General features: G+C 41.8%; 1 protein-coding gene across 2 annotated transcripts in view; it reads right to left on the reverse strand.

Annotated features, from left to right (window-relative positions):
- Positions 1-272: 272 nt before the first annotated feature.
- Positions 273-25,719, reverse strand: part of negr1 (neuronal growth regulator 1) — a 126,647-nt gene continuing 101,200 nt past the window's right edge. For both annotated transcript variants that reach the window (XM_031864007.1, XM_031864008.1), the window contains one exon: positions 273-3,444. In XM_031864007.1, the coding sequence (XP_031719867.1) occupies positions 3,344-3,444 (101 nt within the window). In that variant the 3' untranslated portion in view covers positions 273-3,343. The remainder of the gene's footprint in view (positions 3,445-25,719) is intronic.

A 25,719-nucleotide genomic window follows, 5' to 3' on the forward strand; every position in this document is an offset into this window, starting at 1 on the left:
ACTGACTCATTACGTAGCTGATCCTCCAGCAATGTCGTTGATACGTTTTTTAAAAAAGCTAAATGGTACAGAGTGGTGTTTTTTTTAAACAGCCAATATTTCATTTTGTAGAAACACAAAACAAACATCAAGACAACTTATACCATCTAAAAATGAGAAGTTTTGTTTCTGCTCCTGATTCTTAAGGGGGAACGTTGGGTGCAGGGAGACTGTAATGACGAGGTGATATTTTAGTGACAACCCCTTTGAGTGCTCATTAACTCAGATGTGGGTTTATATTGTAACATGAAGACCTTTATTGCAAATAATAGTGATTCGATAAAAGGGACTTGTTAATACCATTATTCAAAAAGAATCAACATCCAGTACATTTCATATGTATATGAATACTAGCGTGGTCTTGACTGCTTAAGACAAGCAACCAACAGAACTCCACCATGTGCCACAATAATCAATATGACTCTGAATAGCAGATGATTCTTCAACAAAAGTTGATTCAAATAAATCACAAACAAACATAGCCGGCTCGTCTCTAAGAGGTATGTATTTTTAGACCAGGTTTAAGAACCAAATGTTTTGGGAAAAAAACTGCTTCCATTCATAAAAAGTATGAATATCTGTATAATGGCCACCTTAAAAACCACAGGTTAACTTTGACATGCAGCACAACCATACTCTCTGCACATCGTCAAACACGCAAGTGTGTGAAAACTATGACTACACACTGGCTCTAAAGATCAAAAGGTATCTCTATGTTCTCCAAATATACACACATTGATTCTGTTCTATAATACTGTTACTCTCCGTTTCAAAAAGTAGGTAATTTGATTGCAAACATTGTTCTTTTTAATGTACTCGTCTGACAAAAAACCAACAACAGTCATGGCATCTAAATGAACCTGACAACATTATAAACTATGCCATACTGTACCTCATTCAAATAAATGTCACATATCCAGTTTTACACGTTTCAAATGTAAATTTTTTTTATACATTGTTTTCATAAAGGAAGAGAATAAATATACTTCTGACCCATTTTCATTATACCTTAACATTTAAACAAGATCATAATGGTGCAGTGTTTTCATAATTTGAAAAACAAGCTGATAACAATTTCAGAACAAATAATAAAATAACAAATTGTTTAGCAGACCTTAAAACAAATCACCACGAAACGTAAAAGTAATAACAGTGTTTGTGCTTTAAGTCTTTTAACTGCGATGGCTATTTCTCTATAGGTTTGCAGTTACAAGTTCGTGTGAAAATACTGTGTGAACTGTTAGTCCCTCGACCGCGGGGGCAAAATATAACACGATCCAACCTGCAAATGTGTCAACCTGTACGACAAATACTGCATTTGTATCAGATGCAACTGGCTTATTTGAAAATACCTGCAGGAGCCATAAGTTGAGAAATTTAGTTTTTTTTACTGAGTATGATGCCTAATTAGAAAGATTAGTGCTACTGGTTTACACACATTCAATAAGCAGTATCTTATTGAGAGCTTCTGGAAGTGTCCTTCTAAAAGGAGGTTCATTTAATGTCTATGGTACTATTAAGGCATTACAGTACAGTATCTCTGTTTACACCATGAATTGAAGATACTTGAGGATGAATATGCCATGTCATAAAGCAAACCTTTACAATAGTTTTTTTTCTTTTTAAGCCTTGATATGGTTGATTTCAGTGAACAAAAAGCCACATGTTCTCCTATTAAACGACCTCATGGTTTAATTTATTCTCTGCTGGACATTCACTGACCTTGTGGATACGGATCAGGTGTTTGAATACAAAAGGACTTTCATCTTGGAGGAGCAGTTAGCACCGTAGGCCATGTTTGTAGAGATGAGCATGTTCATAAGCTTCGGTTTGTATTCTGTTATTCTTAAATTTACACGAGTAGAACTCATTGGAGGCGAAGCAGGTTCCCTTATTTGTACTTTTTTTTATACATCCTAAATGTTGGTGTAGTTGCCAGAAATCTTAAGTCGATGAATTTTGGCTCTCTGGATGTCCTTTGTTTGTTAACCGGTGCAATGAAGTAAATATATGTACTGTAAAAGAGACTGTAATATATTTAAGTATTGAACTATTTGTAAAGAAAAGCAGAGGAATATCGTACCGCGCTGCAGAATACTGCTTTCCCAGAGTCCTTTATTTAAGTACCGTGCCAAAACTTGAAGCCAAAAACTTGAAGCGACCTACTAGTTTTCAGCTAGTTGATGTTCAGGAGGTTCACAACAAATTCAGAGGCAAAACTCTCTGCTCAGACGCCCACGGGAGGTGGCGTGTTTAAAAGAACTGCATCTTTAGGAGAAAAGCTTACAACAGTTGAACTTGGGCTCTGCTTTTTCTTCTCAGCTGTTAACAGCTTGTTGTGACATTCACATATATGTGGACTCTCCGGAAGGAAAAGTGTGGAGTATATACTGTGGTATTTATACTTTCAAGAAAAATGTAAACATAGGGCAGCGATGTTCCTCCCTTCATACTGTACAAAGTCATGAACTGTGTTAATGTTCTTGGTCAAATGAGAAAAGCTGGTCCCACTTTAAAACAAAAAAGCCTACTCTATATTAAAATATAAAGATACAATACAGTATACTTTGCTACTTTGACGGCTGCCTGATCAAATCTGTTAGGCAGGCATAGTAACTGACGGACCAATTTCAGAAGACAACAAACACCTTCAACATTGTTCATCCATCTATTGAGTAATCGTGACGATACAGGTCCTGAAAAAACTCTGCCGTTATATTCTTTTGATTTTTTTCTGTTTTTTTTTCTTCCTCTTATTTTTTTACGCACACTCCATAATCTGAATTTGTATTGTTAGGAATCTAAATGTCTTCCCTTTGTTCGACAACCCAAAATACATTCAATACAACATTGGTATGTTAATTCTGTGTACTGAGAGACTTGGCACAATTGCTTCTTTTTAGCCATGTACAAAAACGGGATGGAAATGTCAATTTTGCGCCATCGCCTTCCAAAGAGAGAGGCATGAAAGTAACTCATTTGGGAGGTTGGGGGGAGGGGGGTTTGATATGACTGAAGGTGGGGTGGGGCTGCGTGGGGTGAGCACTGATTCACAAGATGGTCGATCAATCAGAAAAGAAGAGAGGAAATAATAATAATAATAATAATAAAAAAACATCATCGTATTTACATGACAGAAATTTCACCAAAAAAAGCAAAGAAAGCAAAGAAAGAAAATCTCCCCACACAAAGTAACGCTGATTATTTCCCCCATCACAAACTGTACCAGATTGGATTCCAGCCTTCAGCAATGTCAAAAAGGATTCATAAATGCTCTCGACAGTCATTGTGTCCGGACCCTCGGCTAGTACATGCTGATGAAGTAGGAGAGAGCCAGGACCAGGTAGTGGCAGGCCAGCGGGACGTGCGCGCTTCCTGTGCTCCCATAGGGTGCAGTGTTGGGCGCTGTGGGCGGGAAAGAAGAGAAGCTCTGATTAGTTGTGATTGCATTTTTCACCATTTGAAAAAAAAACAAAAAAAAAAAAACATGCGGAGTAAAAAGTACAATATTATCTCGCTGAAATGTGGTGGAGTAGAGGTCTGATGCAGCATTAAATGAACAACTAAAGCAAAAGCCCAGACAAGATGAGCGTCTTCCATGCAGGGTGCTGCGGTTGAAGTGCCTAACAAATAACGATGACAGATAAACAGGTTAATCATCCATCATCTACCACCAGCTGCAGTGTATGCGCAAAACAGGCAACGAAGTCTCCAGTTCACCTGTACGGGAGACTTAGCAGCCACGGTGTTGCGTGCATTGTTGTGGACACAAGCAGCCACTTCCCCAGTAAGGTTCTTAGTTCAGCTTTGAGGTTGTCAGCTGCCTGTCTGCCTGGTGTACTCTGTCAGGGCTTCTGCATCACAACCTCAAGCAAAACGTTAGTGAGTGTTTGGTTGAGAGAGAAAGCGTGTATGTTACTGTAAGTATGAGGTCAGCAGTATCGTTATAGCTCCCAAGCCAAGCTGCTGATTGAAACCAAGGGGGTTAGTCCCAAAGTCAGCCACAACTCAGGCTCAGGCTCACTTAAGGTGGGATGACTTTTAAGGTGGACCAGCTATTCTCCTGACGAGACGCTCCACTGCGTTATGCTTAGCTTTTTAAACGGTTAAACAGTTAATTAACCCCAGAACTCTGTTACTTCAGATTCTAATATTCTAAAACACTTTTTTTTGCAATCTCATCTCTTTCTAGTTGGTGTCAAAACACTTCTTTCATTTTAGTGGTACAAAAAGAAGCTATCAGCGTGGAGAGGAGAATAAATGAGGATGACAAAAGGTCTGTTTCTTCACATTCCTATCCGAGCCAGCTTTGTTTTGGGCTGTTTGTGTTTCTCTGACCAGGAGACAGCCACAGTAATATGAACAGGTATCTCTGGAGAGCTGCGTCAGGCGGACAGAGGGGGGGGGGGGGGCAGCCTTTCATTTAGAGGGGCTACTCAGCCTCCTCAACACAGACACTCTTTTAGTTTGTAGCTTAATAAAGCACACCTCTACCTCAGCACACTCACACTCACCTGCATGTACGGGTCACATGCACGTCTGTGCAAGAACACACACACACACACACACACACACACACACACACACACACACACACGCAGTATGGCAAACAGGCTCTGCTCTACCAGGGGAAATCATGTGGTGCACAGCCCATATCAGCAGGGTGCCTCTCTTTACACAGCCATATAATTAGTTCACAATGTAACTCCTCTGATGTGGACCTCACGTTGCACAAACACACCGAGCAAAGCGAACAACAAAAATAACCACATACGCATACTGTGTGCGCACACGGATGCAATCACGTACAAGAAGCAACTCGGAGTCACACGCGGTTGATTGTTATCCCACTGTGTTGTTGTTATTGTGTCCCGGGTATTTATTCAATAAGGCAGTTGTCATTAGCGTGGCATACCGTATGGCTGTTGGTGTGTTAAAATAAATGCAATGATGCACAGATTGATCCCGACATAATAGCTTGTTGGAGAGCATTTTCACAGGGAGGGGGGGAGAGACACACATGCCATTATCACCTGACACGGCAGCGCATTCACCTGACATTTCCAAGCATTATGTTGGTACTGAAGTTGTTTACCTATTAGAGTGAAAACTACGGCTCCGCTGACAGATGGAAAAGGGGAAAAACAAAAAAAAGCGAAAAAGCGGTGAACAGAGGAGCACAAATGGGTGCAAATTTTGATGATGTGTGTGTGTTAGATGCATGGCTGGCCTGTGTAAACTACGCCCCCCCTCTCCTTGTCTCTGGCTTTCTATCTTTGTCTCCTCTTTCTACCTCACTCACTCTCTTTGTATCCCTTTCTCTCTCTCTCTCCCTCTCTCTCGTCCTTTCCAAAGTACAGGATAATGACACAGTTTTCCTGGGCTGTGAGAGCGAGCCGAGAAATGGTAACCATAGCAACAGCTCATGTCCTGCTCAGCCGGCCCACAGAGTGCACTGCATTGTGCTAGCCACGCTAGTGAAAAACCATTTTAGGTTGTGTGTGTGTGTGTGTGTGGTGGGAGGGGGAATAGGCAAATGTCACTATTTCCCTTCTTCAGTTCCTCATCAGATCATCGGTGTTGTTTCTGTCGGAGTAAATGCTGCAGTCATCACCTTAATATCGTGACCACAACTGCTTTTCAAGCAGCTCAGAAGGTAATTATTGGATTGTTATGAACTGTTGACTGTGCTGGAGGTCGTAACGATAAAGCCCGTACTTCAGGAGGGGAAGTGTTAAGTGAGTTTGGGGGATCGTCCGTGTACCCGGGTTCCTGCCTCCTCACAGTGTTTGATTTTAGGCTTGTTTAATATCTCCCTGTCTCCCTGTGTCACTGCGAAAAGCAGCGGCCTCCATTGTTTTGACTGTGTGGGTTGTAACTTTCCATTTTAATTAACTCCCCAACCAGGAAGTGCCTGCAACACCATTACTCTGCTTATTAACATGAAGGGAATAAGAAAGGGGAAAGAGACGGAGAGAAAGCGAGCGCAAATTAAAGACGGATATGGGGGGGGGGGGGGGGGAGCTGGGGAAAGAAGACAATGATTGAAAGGAGTGCGAGAGTGAAGCTGCAGCAGTGGACAGGAGGAAGAGGGGGGGGGGGGCTCTGACAGAGCTCTACCTCTTTTGGGTTTGAATTTAATTGCTGTGTACATCAGCACCGAGCGGCATGAAGTACCAGAATCCCAGACAATATATCATAGAGAAACCAACAGTGTCAGGATGCGCAAACGCCAGGAAGACAAGCAGCGCTCCAAAGGGAGAGGAGGCGAGGAGATAAGTGGAGATGAAAGCGATACGCTTCAATTACTGTTTTGCAACTGAATTGAAATGAAAAACTAAAGCCTCCCCAGCTCTAGCCAGAGTCATATGAAAATAACAATCCCTGGTTCTCTCCTCTGATACTGGCCTGAAGACATCAGCTTTAAATAGTGTGCCGAGAGTATGAGCCTGTCTCTCTCGTACTTCTTCCCTCCCCTTTCCCACCCAAATCTCCATCGACAGCAGTTTTGTCACCCACATATCATATGCACAACAAATGCTAAGGCCCTGAACCGCGGTCACTGTTGACACAGATAATGAATCATACTGAAATATGCAACAGTGACACTCAATGCTGGGTTTGTTTTGAGTGCCATCTCGAGTGTGATGCGCGGCACCGTAATTCACTGGACCATCATCATTCATTTGATAATAGCGTGAGCTCCTCTCCCTGCCTCTTGTCAACAAGGTTGTCAACTGGGTCTGTAAGGTTTGAGCTCCATTCAGAAATCCTCAACCTTGTGTTGGCTTGTTTAATACATGCTCCACAACGGACACCTGAAAACGCGAACAAAAGAAAGAAGAGTAGAACAGAATCTGCCATGTTTATTTTTGAGTTGGATTAAATACTCCGAGTCGTTCTTTTGTTGTTTAGCTGACGAGACATCCGTTGAGTTGGTTGTTTCCTGTCACGAGGGACGTAGAGGCTGCAGCCAGCTATAGCAGCATCCCAACCCCCCCGAGGACAAGGCTTCAGAGATGGGGTGTGAAGCAGGGGGGTTCAGTGTCCTTGACCATCAATCAGTGGCCTTAGGTTCCCCCCCCCCACCAGCTCCCCTGGGAGAGTCCACATGAGACACTCCTGAGCCAGAACTGATCCTGTACACACCATGCTGTAAATCGGGCTAAATCCCTCTACACGCAAGGTTCACAGCAACCGCCAAGGGTGTCTTTAACACAGTGCAGCACAAACTAAAAGCAGGTTGTTGTTTCTTTAAGGAAGAACGGCGCTGGTGTTCGGTAAAGAGTATCAATGGAATATCATACAACGCTCATGACATTTGATGAGGGGATGCCGCACCTTCAAAGAATGTGCTGCGCTCCACCGTCTCTTAAATGCTCGCACACTCTCGGTGTGCGAGCATTTTATAGAAGGCGATCAAGACATTTTCCATGCTTTACCTCACTTCAATCCACCGACGGTGAAATAAGCTCATCCCCCCCGCCACTCGTCTCGTACCCTCTTGCCTGTAGCAGCCTGCCATATTGAGTTGCTGCACAATTGACTTGCCGACCCATCAGCTCATTCATCCGTTTCTCTCCCCATTCCTGCCGTTCCTGTACAAGCAAAGTGTCCATCATGACCAGATATGATGTTCAGAACTCATCACCTTCGTCTCCCGCTATGATCATCACATACTGCTGCTCCACAGAGTCCTCATTCACACGGACCTTCAAGCTCATTAGCCCTACCAATCATTTGCATTAGTGCTAGTAATGAAAAGCCTCCATTAATAAGATGGCCTTCAGAGATCATTTACCGCCCTCCGCCTCCCAGCACTGCCATATCCTCATCCCACCCCCTCCATTCTGCCCGTCTATGCTCCACATCATAGTACCTGCCGGTTATCAACACCCAGCAGAATGCTTTTTAGGGCTGGAGCCCGGCCTCTAATAGCTCCTCTCAGCATCCGTATCTAACTGGAGAGTGAATGCGTTAGAGAGACGGGTCACCTGATAGCTTGCTGAGTGAGCCGAGGCCTCTCGATTGCAGGCAGGCTTTGGCCTCCAGCTTGACTTAATCAACGCCTCTGTGGGATATCTGGACACATAAGAGAGCCCTCAGCGGCGTGAGCTGGGGGGGAAGGAATCCCAAAAGAGAAGACATTTCCGACGTTCTCCACACCGATACCGCTCCTTTTCATTGTTGATCGACTTCTTTCTTCAACAGTCTCTCTTTCCCTCCTCCTCCTCCTCCTCCAGAAAGTGTGCTCTGTGTCTTGCTTTTAGTTGAACTGAATAGTGACGGTATGAGTCTGGCATCCAAAATTCAGAGTGACCTACACGTATGTTTATTACACCTTTCAATTCAAGGACGTACTTTATGCAGGGAATCAATGAGCTTGCAAATGATGTACTTTATATGCACGCCTGATGGATGAATCTCCATTTTTCAAATGTTTTATGAATTTTCCCTTGTAGGTTTCTTTCTCTTCTCTTTTCTAAATTTAGAGGGTAAATCCACATCAGCGCATTCTGGGAATAAACAAAGGAACGCTGTACAGTGTGAATTGATACTTTAAGCGAGCGTTTTTAATTACAGCATTTCCAAAAGCATAATTACTCCATGACTTTGGCTGCTCCCGCTAAATCTGTTTAATGTTAGAGGCTTAATAAAATGCACAGGGACGCAAACAAATGGAGTCAGCATGTAGCAAATTCATGCAGCCCTACTTTCCCGTCCTCTCTTCCTCTCTGTCTCTTTAATAATCTCCCTCTCATATTTGGGTCTCTCACTCCCACTATCTCTAATAACTCCCAACGCCCCCGTCTCTCTCTCTCACTTTTGAATGCTTATCAGGGTTTTATTTCTGTTGCGAGTCCTGCTGCAGGCCCAAGGATTTTGCTGAGTCAGCCCGATGCTTAGCTTCTGCAGCCCTGTGATGACAGCGGCGGTCTGGCCAGTTATGAGAAACGTCTTACTTCAGACCGACGCTACTTGCATCTCCAAGAGCTGCTCCGTCGATACAGCCCGATAACATCTGATCTCCAACCAGGAGGCTATACCCTCCCTTCCTGCCCTTTCCTTTCTGTTCCGCCCTTCTCCTTCGCCTGTAGCGTCCTAAAATAGCAATTCACTGCTATGTATGTAGGATTATGATAAGACAGCTCCCTTTTATCAATTTCCATTATGGTGCTGATAACACAGCAGGCCTAAATGTTGAGGGTTAAGTGCATTTTCTTCTTGATGGATATAAGATAACCAGGCAGTCTGCAGTGATAAAGTTATCACAGTTCACCTGGGGCTACTCGGATCCGACTGGAATTTGCTCACGTTGAGCATCTCTGCACGAGCACACAAGCTGCAGCCCCAATTTGCTCAGATGGTCAAACTGTATACAGAGCAATCCATATTTGTTGTTACATATTTACCAACCCTGAGCTGTTAATTGATTTCTCTCAGATCAATTCAGTGGTTTACAGAAATTGTTCGACCAAAAAGGGCCAAATCAATTGCCAAGTGATTAGCATGTGCAGTGGGTTATTTCTAGCCGAGGTGCTTCATAAGACTTGAGCCTGCGAGGAGAAGAGGCACAATTCAATGGAGGCACACGCCATATGTTTACGTTAATTATTGCTAGCTCAAAGTCTGCTTTAGACAGTGTACGCCCATAGGCTGTGTGAGTGTCACACATGAAATATTCCTTTATTACGCCGAGACAAAACCCGAGGCAGTGAATGCACTCCAGTCGCTAGTCCCCACCTTGTTGCTGACTGCCTGTGGGAGGTTGAGATAAAAGCTATAGAGTCCTGAAGTGAGCACCATTGATCCAGCGGGGCATTTTATACAGCAGTCTGAGACACTGCAGGTCAGGCCCTGCCCCTCTCTCTCTCTCTCACTCTCTCTCTTCAGTCAGTCAGTCGCTAACACACACGCACACATCTTCTTTTCTAATACACACTGTGAATCTGTTAAGTATTTAACATTTCAAGGTATAACAACTGGGATGTAAACACACAACCGTTCAGCATTTCCTGTCACAACATATGCTGCAGCTTCATGGACAATATGAGACAACATGGTGCCATAATGCTACTTAAATGACCCTCTCGGAGCATGTAGCTTTGGGAGATTGCATTCTGGAATGAGAATGAGTCCCTTTTTATACTGAAACCAGAAGACTAATTGTGGTGTTGTTAATTAATTCCTAATACCCTCTGTCTGCAGTCCTGGAGATGGGGAGAAAAATAAGTCACTTGTGTCAGAAGCAGTTAACCTCGATAGCGTATCTAAGGCAGACATATTGTATTCAATTTGACGTGTCAAGTTGACGCTCTTTGTCTGTGGGATCACTGCAGACGAGAGGAATACAACATGAAGGATCCAGCTCACTGAAGGTATGATTTAAAGCATGATGGGTAGGTCTCCTGTTACTGTTCTACAAACAACACAAGAAACGTAGTGTATGTGCTCGGGCAGTGGTGGAAGATGAAGTTTATTGTATGTATTTTTGGAATACAGTGTATATTATTGGATTAGTCTCAGTGATGCATTAAAGCTACGACAAGGAACTATAATCGTGTGTTATTTTTGTTGTCCCTGTGGACAAAAGCGGGAGTGTTTCCGAGCACCAGCGTTACTAAATGCTTCAAAGAATCAAAACAGTTCAGGAGACAAATCAAGGTGGCTTGATGCAGCACAAAATGCTGCCAAATAACAACAATGGGTGCATTGGAAAGGTAAGTGTGACGTACATCCAATTAGAGTGTGTTCCAGGCTCTAGATCACTATTTGGAAGGGCTGAGTTGTGTGCACTCTGTACAATGACTGGATGTTAGGGTTGTATGAATGAAAGGCAGACAATACCAGCCCACAATGAAATGTGTCAGATCCTAAAATAGGGCAATAACTCTTATCTTCTCCTCCAAATAACCCCCCCCCCCCCCACCTGCAAATCCACTTTAGCCTTTCCTCTGTAGGCTTATCCTCACTGACATACTGACACTATCGACATGCAACTTTCATGGTTGCATAAATATAAGAACTAATGATGGTGACACATGCTCTTTCTCCTTGGAGAGAAAGACTTGGTGACTGCAGCTCCCAAGTCTGTAAGTACCACTCTCTCCGCCTTTGTGTTCCTGTTTTTCACATGAGGTCAAACATTATTGACTGGAGTCACTGAGGGGAATAAGTCTGCGTTTACTGACAAATTGGACCGGTGGAGTGACTCCTGGTTCAACTCACCTGGGTACCAGGAGCAGCAAATATCAATATGTCTGGTAAAGCGGCCTTTTCCTCCTAATCGACAGTGGGGCTGCAGTTTACTTTGGTTTCCAAAACTACCATCCTCTCCTGCATGGAGAGCCATTTGCTGTTCACTGCGTTTGGTTGTTTCACTTTAACAGCAAACTAACTGTGTCTTCTTCTTCTTTGAGTTCTAATGGCGGTTGGCAAACCAGCTTATGGGTTCATTAGCGCCACCTACTGGACAGGAGATCGGTAGAAGAAAACTTTTATATTACTGTTGCTTTTAAAAAATGATCAGACTCTGTACCTAACCAACGTAATATTGTGTTTTTCATCAATCGACCCTTTACTAAGCCCCGACCCCACTGCTGCTCCATCAGTCTGTCAGAGCTACAATGGAGCCCACACTGTCACTAACCGCACTCCCTGAATAAATATTCTTTATTATTGATAAAACAAAAAGCAATTTCCGAGAGAAGCAGAAGGGTCCACAATGTGCGTTTGAATGATGCATCCAGGATGTCAAACTGACTCAGGGTTAAGGGTTCATTTCAACCAAACCAGAGTTGGTGATCATTGAAAAAGTGTAAAGAAGAATCAAGGAAGTTTTGGTGAGTTATATTTTGTTTCAATAAAGTCTGAATTCAGTGTTTTTTTATGACACGCTAAAATTACGTTTTTTTGTCAATGGAGTCCTGTGTGTTTAGCGAGAGAGATATAGCTGCTGTGTAAGTGTACCTTCAGTAGCTTGTGTAGCACAAAAGTGCAAATGCTAATTAATGATATGCTAACACACTCTGCTAATGTTAGCTCCACAGGTTGTTACGTAGAAACAACATTGTAGAAACATTTTCTTGCGACCTCTTGGGGCAACGAGTATCACTATTACACAACGTTTAACCAAGACTTACTTGCTCGAAATCAACAAAATCCAAAAATGGATTGCATGCAGGCTTGTAAAACGAGCAGAAATTGAAACCCAACATCAATTCCTGGCAGTTGCTTGTAGTTTTCTGGACTGCCTACAAATCACTGTGAACGGTCGTAAATCTGCCCTTCCTCTGCAATTTACCGTGCTGCTTACTGATGACATTCCCTCTTTTAATGAAGTGCACTATTTTCCCTTGTAGCTGACAACAGAGCAGATGGATTCATATTTAGATACAGTATTAATCACCAAGTTGACTCGCTGCTCTCGTGACAGTGAGCGTGAGTACCGGAAATGTCAGTTCAATTTCATTGTATTCATTCCAATAAAGGCAATTATGGCATAATGTAAAGGGTCAGAGAGTAACCATGTAATGGAGCTAATGCTATCTGTCTAGCAATAATAATCAAAGTTCCAACAGAAATAAAAAAAAAATGGTTATTTTAATGGTGAATAAGACCCAGAATCCAATCACTGGGCTACTCTATCATTGTTCATTTGTCCTGCATAATGTGTGAGGAAAAGAGTAAGGATGTTATACATGCAACACATACAGCATGCTGGAAAATAATTTCCACATAAACTAGAAATATGATGTCAAAGCAATAACAAAATCACTCTGACTCTTTACAAAACCCTTCTCTAGATATAATTGCATACTTGCTGAACCGACAGCGAGAGTTTGACCACAGATTGCACAAGGTAACAAATACCAATTCATTCAAACACACTCTCCTTCTATGATTCATCACGACTGCCTCGCTTGAGTCAGACAGTGTTCAGCTACATGTACAATGTAATTGAATAATATTTCACACTCAAATCAGCATTCGTCAATCTGCAGACTTACATCTCCAGAAGTCTCCAGGTGTCAGTTCACCACGGCTATGATACGGCTGGTGATAAATCCCACGAACAGACCGCATCCTACCGTGTATTTGATTGTCTCGCAATCCTTTCCGACTTTCCCAGCCTGTCTGTGGCACGCAGCACTAACTCCGCTGGTTCCTACTGAAGACGTGAATCCTTAAAGTGGCTCACAAATATGTTTGATTCTTGAAAAAGGTTCAATGATTTCCTCAATACACTTTTTGGCAAACTTTCCTCAAAAAAGAGAAAATGCATTTGGTTCTCTAGAGAGTATTTACGTAACTGACTCAAAATAAACGCAGTGTAATGAAGGAACATGTTACACAGTCCACAAAGTTGGCTCATTAATGTGTTTTTTGGAAAACAATGGAGCTCCAGACTTATTCATCAAAAATGACACTTTCTTTCGAAACATTTTTATATGTTGCAACACTTTATGGATGCATGTTTGTAGGTAAATTCCTTGACAGAATATATCTCACGGAAAGGCGTATAAATAGCACGACATTTCCAACATTTCCGTGTGTCAAAAAGCAAGAAATGCGTTGTTATTGCATGATAAATGAGAGCTGAGAGCTGGCTGGAATACATACAAATTAGATGGTTAATAAACCACCCAAGAATATTTTGGGGGTGGTTTATGAATCCATCCTTTTTGTCTGGTTTGGTCCAACTTGTAAAAAAGAAAAGGGGTTTTTAGTCCTCTCAAAACCCATAACGATCAGTCAAATGTCAACAAAAAAAGCACAACAACCAAATTTAGTGGCAGATATATAAAAGCAATGCAAATGAACATTTGTGGAAGTGGGGAATATCGCTCTGATTCTGATCTGTCCTAGGATTGCTTACTGTTCTAGTGAAAGGGACTTGGGCCCCTTTCCAGTCTGTTTTAGCTGTTTCATGTTGGGACACAGATCTGTGGCTGAAGGCCCACCGGGAGCCACCCACCATCACTAAGATCTCCCCACGCTAGATGGTATTAGGAATAACAATTGTAAAGCAAAATGGTCTTATCCGCTCTTCTCCTTTCAAATGTGCTCAGACAAAAGCGCCCGGGATTCTTCAGTGCTAATTAACAGTGTCAATGGTGACAGGACTCTGGCTTGCGAGGAGCTCAGCCCATTGATTGTTTCAAACACATTACTGTAATTCAGCAGGAGGGGGGGCGGGGAGAGAGGGGAACTTAAATTTAAAAAATGGCCGTTTATCACTTCAGAGACCTATAATGCCTTGGTGTATTGTGTCCCCGAGATTATTTTGCCAAAGGCATCTCTCAGCGTGTTCATTGACCTTTCTTCATCATTAGTGAATGTAAAGAGGGTGGATCCTTGTCAAAAGCCTTGAATAACTCATCAGCTGCAAGGCCGGGGGAATACTAAAGGGTTAATGGTTTCTTTTGGGGGTCTTCGAGGCTTTACTCTTAAGCACTTGCATTTCAATTCCTCCGTTGCTTGAGAGGAGCTGAAGAGGGCAGCGAGGGAACGGAGAAGGCAGTGAGCTATGCAGGATGCATAAAATTGTTTGTGCGTGTGCCTGAGTGTGTGCGTGAAGAAGTGTATCATCAACAGTCAGCAACAACACTCCAGCCATCAAGCACTAATGCGCACACACACACACACTACTACCACCACCAATACTCATAAGCATGTAAGTGCTTATACACTATGTGTGTTTGCATGTGTGTGTATGAGTACTGCACTCTTTATTAGCCTCGAGGGGAGTGTATCACACATGGCAAAACTAATCCAACTTGCATTGAGAGCCTTTAGTATTAAGCAGAGCGCTGGCCGCTCTTGAGCGATGCCAAGGACGCCAAACAGCTTGGAAATGGAACAGATAGAACTAACCTTATTTAACGGCCAGACATCCAAGCCATTCCCCCAAAGAGAATGTCATTTCTGAATGTCACGACCTTTTCAAACCGCGTTTAAAAACCTCCAAGGTCTTAAAGGTGCGGTTTGTCAATAAAAAGATTTTGAAGACTCGTGAGGAGCCGTAAACGGAGAGAGAGGTGATATGCATATGCTCAGCTTTTAATAGGTGGTGTATTGCAGATACTGTCATCCGTAGTTGGGCTGATTGAGAGGTTTTTCTTGAGGCTCGTGACAGTGATTGAAGAAGTGTGTGTGTGTGTGTGGAAGTGTATGTGTTAGATGAATTTAAGTGCAAGACCACACAGCTTTAATAGCATAAATACAAGAGAAATGAAAAGAGAGAAAAATGCTTTAAGGGTACCTGTGTGTGTCAGCATGATTTAGTGTTTGTGTGTGTGTGTTTCTTCCATTTAGTGGGTGATGGGAAATGTGGACTGATTTAAGGTTAGGGGGAAATTGTCGAGAGGAGCAGCTCTCTCTGTTCTGGCGTCTTAGAGATAATTGTCTGGCAGAGTAAAACAACACTGTGCTGCAGCAGTGCTGCACCCAGCAAAGAGCTCATTCTGAGAGGGCGAAGGGGCGACTCTGAAGACATCAAACTTGACAAAAGAAGTAGGGAACGATTCAAAGGAAGGGTGTCTGGCGTTTGATTTGAGAGACCGGAGACAAAAATCGTGGCTGTGCCATCAGGAGAGCACATATGGAACCACACAATCGATATCACACTGTTTTAAAAAGTGACACCACTGCAGGAAGTCAACAGAATTCATTTATAAATCTCTGCGGTCAAACGCTACTGAAGAATACCACTCGTGATTCCTGCTATCACATCTTTTCTCCAAGTACGATCTTGCATACAAAGTGGAGAATTTGTTGTGCTGTTTGTGTACTAGCTGTTGTGATTAAGAGGAGCTCGAAATTCTGTTTCAGACAAAGCTGGATGAAATGCAAATCAGGAGTCAATGCAGCCACGTCTCTGATGACTGACAGGCATTTCCATGCAAGTGCTATAAGTGGGAGTTAAAGTTCAATCGAGGGAGCGAGCTCAGGAGAGCCCCGTACAAACCAGCTGACTGGACTCTGTTTAACACATTCTGGTATTTAATGCACCTTTATGCATTTTTTATATGCATATTATAACTGATCCCAAATTGCATATGGTTGTATGGATAATACTTTAATTTAAGCCATACTATTAAGCATTGTGAAAAAATGTTATAATCAGTTCATAACACATGTTTACATGTACTTTATTTATCCACAATTATTCCCTCTCCTGTGAAGACATATTTCATTGTAATATGTTTGTGTTTTACATAGTATCGTTATCTGTTTTTATATAATTCTCCACTTATTGGTGCCCATATTTTCTATTGTCTTACCATCAAATTGCAAAGCGCATAGTTAATGACATGGATCAAATATTAGGTTGTTTGAATTTACTTTATTTTTATATACTTGGTAAACTTACAGTCGGGTAAAATGATTCAGCAACAGATTTGAACAATAACGACAGCAGCTTAAATGCATCCCCATATTGTTATGTCTGTATGTTTGATTTATCCAAGTGAAACAAATCCTTGAATATTAATTTCTGTGCATATTTGGGAGGCAAAGGGGTGTAGTTAAGGGTTGCTTTTGGAGTCAGTGGGCACAGTATCTTTACCCCTCAGGCATCATACTGTCAGCTTCAGTCAGGGTTTGTTTAGAACGGGCAAACTAATTACTGTGTAATTCCCAACACTTATCATGGAGTGACATACAGGCACCCCGTCCCTCTGAGATTCAAATACATGGGAAGAAGACATGGGTAGAATTCCTGCAGTTCAAGTACTATCAGGATGGCTGGCAACAAAGACTCAAGCCCTCTGGCACAATCACATGAAAGACCAGTAATCTGTTGGCAGCCAGCTGTCATATATGAATATATATGAAACCACACAACAAGCCGCCCAGGCTTGCCTCCCCAAGTCACAAGTGAAGCTTGCAGGAAATGGTTGGAAATACATGTTGCCTGACAGAAGCGGTGTAATAATTGCTCAGTGACATCGTAGTATTGTGAGGCAGTGTTAATGGAAATGATGACGATTTTTTCAATATCGACAGAAAATAAAAACTTAACGTTACCCGTTGTTGGAAGAAAAACATTTTAAATTCATGGATTAAATATATTTACAATCCCCCTGCAAATCTCACAAAATAGTGTCAAAACAGCTGGGATAAACCACGGAAAAGTTAGCGGCAGGTAAGATTTAGATTAGATTATATTAGATTATTTCGGCGGTCAAACGAAGAGCTGTTTGCTGGAGGATTTTCATTGCATTAATGTGGATGTTTTCACTAGTCGTCTTAAGCTAAACACAGACTGTGAGTAGTATGTCCGTATTACACAGTGAACCGTACGCAGTGGAGAGCTCAGGTAGCAGCACAAAGTGAGCAGCAATGAAGTACCGTATTTTCCGCACTATAAGGCGCACTGGATTATAAGGCGCACCTTCAATGAATGGCCTATTTTAGAACTGTTTTTATATATAGGGCGCACCGGATTATAAGGCGCATAGAATAGAAGCTACTACAGTCAAACGTTTGACAGGGGTTGCGTTATGCATCCACTAGATGGAGCTGTGCTAAAGGGAATGTCAACAAAACAGTCAGATAAATCATTCAGTCAAACTTTATTGATTTTTGATTTCATTCACAATACGGTAACTTAAACGTAGAGGGGAACTTTTCCCTGATTCAGTAAACACGTAAAAGAAACAGTCTGATACCACTAAATCAAACATTAGTGCATTCACAATATAGTAACTCTCGAAATTGTTCAACTTACGTATAAAACGTATAGAACTCAGCGTCGTAAGCGTGTCTCTTGAAAGGTGTCATTTTGGGGTCTTTATACACACAAGTGGTGTTGGACTAGGAGTAAGCACAGTACCGGTGTTTACCGCTATTACTTCGGCGACGCCCCTGACTACGGTAGCCGTAATGCTGCAAGCGGTGCGGCTTTGTAGTTTACCAGTCTAGTTTACCACTAGTTGTATGTGTCACATTGAAATCTGTGACCTGTCAGATTCAGGGTCAGTGTCAACTGTAGGAAAGAGTTTCACCAGCTACAGCTTGGGAATGACAACTGCATTTACTGAAATCACTGACTCTATTGTGTTATTGCGAGTTGACATGGGCACTGTGTGCTCATACTCTGTGATAAACAGGTAATCAGTGCCTTTTCTGTTCGCACAAGGGCATGTAACCTTGGTAACTGCACAAATACAACACTGGTGTAGCTTCAGAAGGACATTAAAGTAAATGCATAGTGAAACAACACTTCAACTAATAATAATCAAATGACTCAAACGTGAGTTCTTGTTGAAAAATCTAATTTTAAAAGGTGAACCCTGTTTCGAGGCTTATAAATGGCAGGACTTTGCACATTTTACCTGCAGGTCTGTAAATATGCAGCTGATGTCTTAATGAAAGCTACTGCCTCAGCTCCTCAGCCCTCATGAGCTGAATACCAAAGCTGAGAGTGATGCAGCGAAGAGCATCCTAACAACTGAGCGAGGCTTGAAGAGTGCATTTACTGTATTTCCAAGGGCAATGACAACATGTCCAAAGCTTTTCCTCCATCACCACTAAAAGTGTTCTCTCTTTTGCCTCAAAATTATACCCATTTAACTCCGCTGAAGAGTGCTCTCACCAGAGATGAGAGAGAGGGAGGACCTGAAGCACAGCACAGTGTGAACCCACCGCAATCTACAAGTTGGCCGAAAAGCCATCTTTTCTGATTTACCGCAGCCTCTACTGTAAGTGTGTTGCTTTCTTCAATCATCCTCCTTAATGCACTAACCATTAGAGTCTGTCCAGAAAGAAAATATACCCTGGTTTCTCAATTATAGACCAAGACTGAATCTCTACAGCAGCCATTCGTGGTCATAAAAGGAAATGGCTATCCATTTGCTGCTCCAGCTCTCACACAGCAACTGCAGAGGCCAGTCTGTTGTTGGGAGCACCAAAACTCATCTTTCCAGCTAAATCGTCTTATTAATCGCCCTGACTGCTGTGGCGAGCAGGCCAATTAAAGTTGGAAAAGATTTGAATTGACAAAAAAAAAAACACTTTTCTTGTCCATTTAATGGTGACTTCCCTTTTGTGGACTTTTCTTCTTATTTGCCAAACTTTCAACTCAAGAGTAAGATTGCAGGTTTTTGAAAAACAGCTGTAAATACAACATCAATACTGGAGAAGGATGTCACAGACCTGCGAGCACTAACACAATGCATAATGTGCTTTGATCTTCTGAGCATGGTAGATGTGTGAGATTTGGTGATCTGCAAATTCTGAAAAGTTATGCTCGAGAAAAAGAATATAAGTGACAGCGACAGGGATAAAAGCACCGCCTGCAACGAGAGCTCAAGAAAGAGGTGGGAATAAACACATAAAAGAAAGAAGATTCTTTGGCACAATTTAAAAACTCTGACAGCTCTCAGTTTTAATACCCACCACCAATACCATCCTCACAAATACTGAAAAATATCCATGAAAGATGAGCAAAAAAAAAGTGAAGTCTGTGAAATAGTTTTCTTGTTCTTCTGAAGACAGTTATTTCGTTTTCTGTGTGCACCGCTGTGTTTCTTCGGTGTGTGCGTGGGACTGACAGCATGACCAGGTTTGTATTTAATGGCCAACACTCCTGAGGAGATGCGAAGTGAGAGAGATAATCGGAGGCAAAGAGGAGAGCGGTACATGTGGGAGCGAGGGAATGATGGAGCTGGAAAACAGAGAGGCAGAGGGACTCAGTGAGCGAGATGTTTGGTAAGTAGAATTATCTGCTGAAGGGAGGGGGCAGCACAGCCATTTATATCCCAGACTGACAAACAGGTGAAAAGCAACCCTGAAAACAGGTCTTTGTGGAGACAAACAGCTAATATGGATAACAACATGTTTATAGTGTAAAGATCAGACGGAAGAGAGGGAAGTGGGCTTTTGTGGGAGACCGAAATGTGCTGTGAATGCTCAATGAGAGTCTGGAATCAGAGAAATGTTGGGATATATTTTATCACTGCTAATCCAGCAATAGTCCTCAGAAGATCAGATTTAAATGCTTCACCTATCACCTAATAATGGTGACTCTGCAAAACCCCTAAATATGTCCAATAGCAACATTTTCAACATAAGATGAGGGTGTTCATTTTTACGGATTAAACTTTGGTTACCCCTGCAGACACTGTAATCAAAACACCTGCCGCTGATGTAAACTAGGAAACAAGTGAGTACAACACACAGCGTTCTCTCATTTGAGCCTCCAGAAGGCATCACCGTGGGTGGATTTTACTGTTGTTTTATGATCTAGTCTTTATTATTTGCATTATTTTAGTGTCATGTATTGAATCTAAATTATGTTGCAATATGATGGATATGATGTTTAATGGCTTATTGGTTTAGCAGCACCAAATATGTTGCATTAAGGATTCTAAGCATATTTTTGTTGTTAATACTAGTAACGTAAGAATATTTGGATTGGTTTATTTGTCTATAACTTAAAGACACAGGTCAGTTCATTGTGCATACCTACTACGCCTTCCTGCATTCGCACTGAATGTTGCCATTAGCTGTAAATTGAGTGGTGCAAATCAACAAAAATGGATGTTATTCCTAGAAATACTGCTCATCTTCTGTTTTGTGTGTTGTAGCAATCGCACAATCAATACTAATTTCTGTGTTTCGGAGGTTTTCATGAAAAGGTTCCTTTTTTTAAAGCATATATTAAGTGTTTCACAATTAATTAACAAAAGCAAATAAGGAGAAAGAGACATCGCTTTGTTTTAAAGCACCCTTCCTAGCACAGTAAAACACAAAATCAATTTCATTGTCGGTATCTCCCACATTTCACCAATCAGTATTAGCACTCAGAATGTGTTTTAGGGCACTGTGATAAAAAGCCCAGGCAGACAGAGCAAAAGACAAGCTAACCCGTAATGACTAATATCACACCAACAACTGAGTACCAATCAGCCAAATAGCACAAATAACACTTTCCTTGATTCATATTCATTAAAATGAATTACTGAGAGAAAACAGAAGATCGTACGGCAATCATATTGTGTGCTATTAGAATATCAAAAATAATGGCTTACATTTCCTGAAAACATATGCTGTTACAATAAAGCACATGTTGTAATAAGGCATGGGATGTGTTGATCAAATAAATGAATTCTGGAAATATTATGGCACACTCAGGAGCACTATAAAAGGATAATTAGTGGTCTTACTTATTGCTGGATGTATCCTGTATAATGTGGTGCATTATGAGGAGTTTTGTACATGTAGTCACTGGAGAATTGTGCTTTCCTATTTACTTTACTTTCATCAGATATATAATACAGCAGCAAAGGAGGAAATGCCAGTTCTATTTCCAGAGCACACACTTTAAACCTGTGTACTGTAACAACATTTTTTCGACTGGAGAAGCTCACGGCTTCCAGTTTCACACGACAAAAAGCCATCGCATATTTACATTGTCCAGGGATCCAGGGGTCAAGGCTGATAGATGACATGCCATCTGCTTATCAGGCCCTCCCAGAGACGAACGTTGGGAGTTAGCACTAAGAAAAAAATGAAGGTCGGCATATCACCTCAAAACAAACCGTACGAGACAGGAGTCGGGGTGGCGGCGTGAGGTGGCTGCAGAAGGTTTGCACGGCTCTTGATCTTGCCTCCATATAACTGATAAGGCTGGTAGAAAATGCACTGCCAAAAAACGGATTATCTGTGGGCAGCTCAGTGTGTCTGACACCAGGCATGCTGGGTAAAGTGAGGCAGGACTGTTTACTGTAGAGGCTCCTCGAGCAGTTAAATACTGCTGTCCAGACTTCGAGGATTTACGCTGCCAGTCTTCTCAGACAAAGACCCCGGCGTAAGCTAATCAGTGGGAGATGTTCCATCCTATTGAATATTTCACATGTGTAGTGTATTTATAATGTCATTAGCTGGGGTGACTCAGCTCACATCAACAGTCACATTGGTGCCTGTATTGTAAGTGCCTCTGGACGAAACTCAACTTTAGTACTTCTGGCTTTTGCAGTTCATGTTCTACAAAAGCCTCTTTTTCAATCTAGTACCTGGTTCTCTTTGACTTGAGAGTGTCAGACTGCTTCTCTGCTATGCTAAAAAGGTCTGAAAAGAAAACAAATGGGATGTGACCCAAGTTTGGTTTGAAAAGAACTGAGGAACAGATGAAGATAGTCTTATGAAAATAGGCGATGTGTACTGATCGACGGCGATTGGCTTCACCTGGGGTGAAACAAAAGACTCTGATCTGTTCAGCTCATTCAATCACATCCAAGGAGTCCAATATCAATCTGTGAGTATCAGTATTCTCCTGCACAATGTCAGAAATAATCCTGAGGTAGATTTAGGACATACTGTGACAGCAAAAACATATTACTGTGTCATAAATCAAAGATATCTTTAATATTCTTTTAGCTTTTCCTTCCATGATTTTTGTGAATATTTTACTTTTCACCGATTAATTCAGGATGACCTACCATTCAGGCTATCAATTAAAATCAGTAATAACTAATCCATGTGGACATGTAGCATATGTTGGAGCATATGTTGTGTCTGAATACATTGTAAGAAGTTAGTATGCACCGCTGCAGGGCCCAAGAACTTTGTTAATCGTCAGTATTTTGTAGTGAATTAGTGAAAACCAGAGTCAGTTCCTCCATTTCCCGCGGCTCTGATGTGGAGGCTTTCGTGTTGAAAAATGGAGAGAGCTTTTGTCTGATGTGACACCATATTGACGACAGCCCCACAAAGTAAAGACGCTGTTTGAAAGAAAAAGAAATACAGTGAACATTTAAGTCACTTTGCCTTCACTACAATCCAATAGCTGATAGCATCCAATATTCAGGCTCGGCTTGTTTCTCATCCACAATGTGGCGCCTCAGTTGAACTGGGCAAACATCTGAAAACTTTCATTTAAAATTTTACTTCAAACTGTTAACTCTTTTATCACTATTAATTCCCACTGAGGCCAATCGGGAAAAAAATTGTGATAAAAGGTATGTAAAGTAGTAACATTTTAATGCACACAGCTAAAGATGCATTATGCATTAGGGCCAAAGTTAGAGAATATTGCCACAGTATTCTGAAAAACAGTCAGCTGCAGATTTAATCACCAAAGCAATGCATCACATGGTTTCAAAGACAGACAAAATGCGCATATGAGCTCTTTCCAGTAATAGTTAGTCTAATATTTACAAAGTGATGGCCAAGAGAGAATATTAATTCAGAAATTAAGAGAAAAATACCAAGTTGTTTATTTATTGAAGAAGCCCTCGCGCAGTGTGAGACCACCAAAATGTGCCTCAGGATCCAACTTGTACCGACATTAGATATCAAAATAAAGAATTGAAAGAGGAAACCTAACCTTGTTTAGAGTCATCTTCCAAAGAAGACATTACCCCAATTTCAGATATAAATTAGCCAGCTATCCTTTGATTGGAAGAAGCTTCACATGCCCACTAAAATAATGTCATTAACCCAGCTCCCTGAGCCTTTGGGGAGCTGAGAGAGTGACTTTTGCATTTTGGAGGACTTTGGAAGAATACTTAATAAGGCAGTTTAACTCTTTGATGTTCCGCTCTGGACCTTGAATAAAGACATATTTCATTGAAATATGACCTCCTCTCATGCTAAATCAATCGGAAAATTGTCTTCATTGAGCTTGTGATGTCTGTGTGATTTTTCAAAACATCTAAAGGAAATTGATTTGACTAAAAATTCAGAAGACAATGCAGGAACCCATTCTTAAAGGTTGCTCCATCATGGATTCTCTCAACACAAGTTGTTTTATGACCTTCTCCACAATATTAGCAAGACACATAAACCTTCATTAATCTCTCCTTCCTATCTCCTAGTGCTTCATGCTGGGTTGGGTTACCTCCTTCTCCGAAATTAGTTCTGATTACAACAGATAATGGAGAGAAGATAAATAATAATGTCCTGTGAGAAAAGAGGGCTAAGAACAGCGAAACAGTGTGTGGATCATCCTCACTTAGCTCTCAGGCTGCCTGAATTTTGTTTATTTGGGAGTTGACATGACACATGGGAATCAGAGAGTCACATGCATTATGTATAATGCATGTCATATCCCTTGAACCAGCAGCATTGTACACCGTGCCTCGCAAAAGACAAGAAATTGGGCTCAGTACAGTGTTAAGAACATTGCTTTTCTACTGTCAAGTGATTTGCGGGAATAAACCGAAGTGAAAGCCTGTGGGAGCGTATGCTATTATCACAGGTCTACATTTCATCGGGATGACAGGGTGGCACCGAGCCAGCTGCTTTGGAGTATTGGATCAGTGCTTTATATTTAGGTAAATGCATACGAATCCATATGCTAAAGATAAAACAAGCTTAAGAACTTTATAGTCAACAAAATGTGGTATATACCATTTTAAACATGGGCAGTGTAAACCTTTGTGGCACAGAGGATTCGGTCATGCAGCAACAACAGATGGTTTCTATTTCTGTCTTTGGCTCCCTGACAAGTGTGAACATGTCTGTACGACATTGATGAGATGAGATACGATGAGAAATGACTCGATAGGATACGATTTTATTCACTCCTAGGGGGGGAATTCAAGTGTCAGGGGTCAAAGATACAGACTCTATACAAAGAAGAATTCTAACCAACCAGCACCACAACTTTTTACATTTCCGTTTTGTTCGGATTGACATGTTAGTGAGCTTTACAGCTGCTGGTAGATGAACTTGTTTCCTCAAGCTTCCAGTCTTTAAGATAAGGTAAGCTAAAGTGTTGGCTGTAGATTCATATAAAAATGTACAGATACGAGAGTGATGTAGATCTTTTCATCTAAAATGTCAAACTATTCATTTAAAACAACTACTACTACGGTATCAGCAGTAACATTAAAACGTTAATGACAATAACAGGTAGAGCCATATTTATTATGAAGTTTAAGTATCATTGTTCGACAGCTGTAGAAAAAGGGAATTTTTGATCGTCCTGATGGTGGAGCAGTAAGAGGTGTGAGCAGCGGGTGTGACAGGTCTGTCCGAGTGGGAGTGGCTTAGGTGTGGTGGGGGGGATTACAGCTGGCTACGGCTGTGGTCACAGTTGCTGTGATGGCAGTGGCCACAAGTGAACTCCTGAAGCGTAGCATCTTGCTCTTTGCTAGGACAAGCTGGTGGCTGAATGTCGTGTCCATCTGCTACAGTTCATCATCAAGAGAGTGGGAGGGGTTTTTCAGGACGGCGTTCATCATGTCCATCATCATCCTCCTCCTCCTCCTCTCTGCTACTGCCTCCAGACTGTGCAGTTCCAGCTCGACCACAGAGACTTTCTTACCAGTTCCAGCCTTCATGCCGCCTCCCCAACACACTATAGCCAAGAACAGTACAGTGACCACAGCTGACTTTCAGCAGCCTGTTGCTCACACTGAAGGATCTCAGTTTCCTCAGGTGGTTGTGACATTATAAATGGGGCAGGGGGCTTCCTGCTGGGTATCAACCTTTGACTCTTTTAGTTTGTTGATAAGAGCTTCTGGTAGCTGTTAGTGAAAACTCAAGAAAAACAACTTACTGCATTATGGTCAGTCTATTTCTGAAAATGTGGACAGTACAGTATATATTGTAGTGTGGCAGTTTTAAGACAAATTCAGCTTTATACAGCCTCCTCAGGGCTTGAAGAAAATAACCATTTCATACACAATTCATGTTTTGAATATCCAAGAAATGCATACCGTATTC

Source organism: Anarrhichthys ocellatus, unplaced genomic scaffold, assembly GCF_004355925.1.
Source record: "Anarrhichthys ocellatus isolate YVR2014 unplaced genomic scaffold, GSC_Weel_1.0 scaffold30, whole genome shotgun sequence".
Lineage (NCBI taxonomy): Eukaryota > Metazoa > Chordata > Actinopteri > Perciformes > Anarhichadidae > Anarrhichthys > Anarrhichthys ocellatus.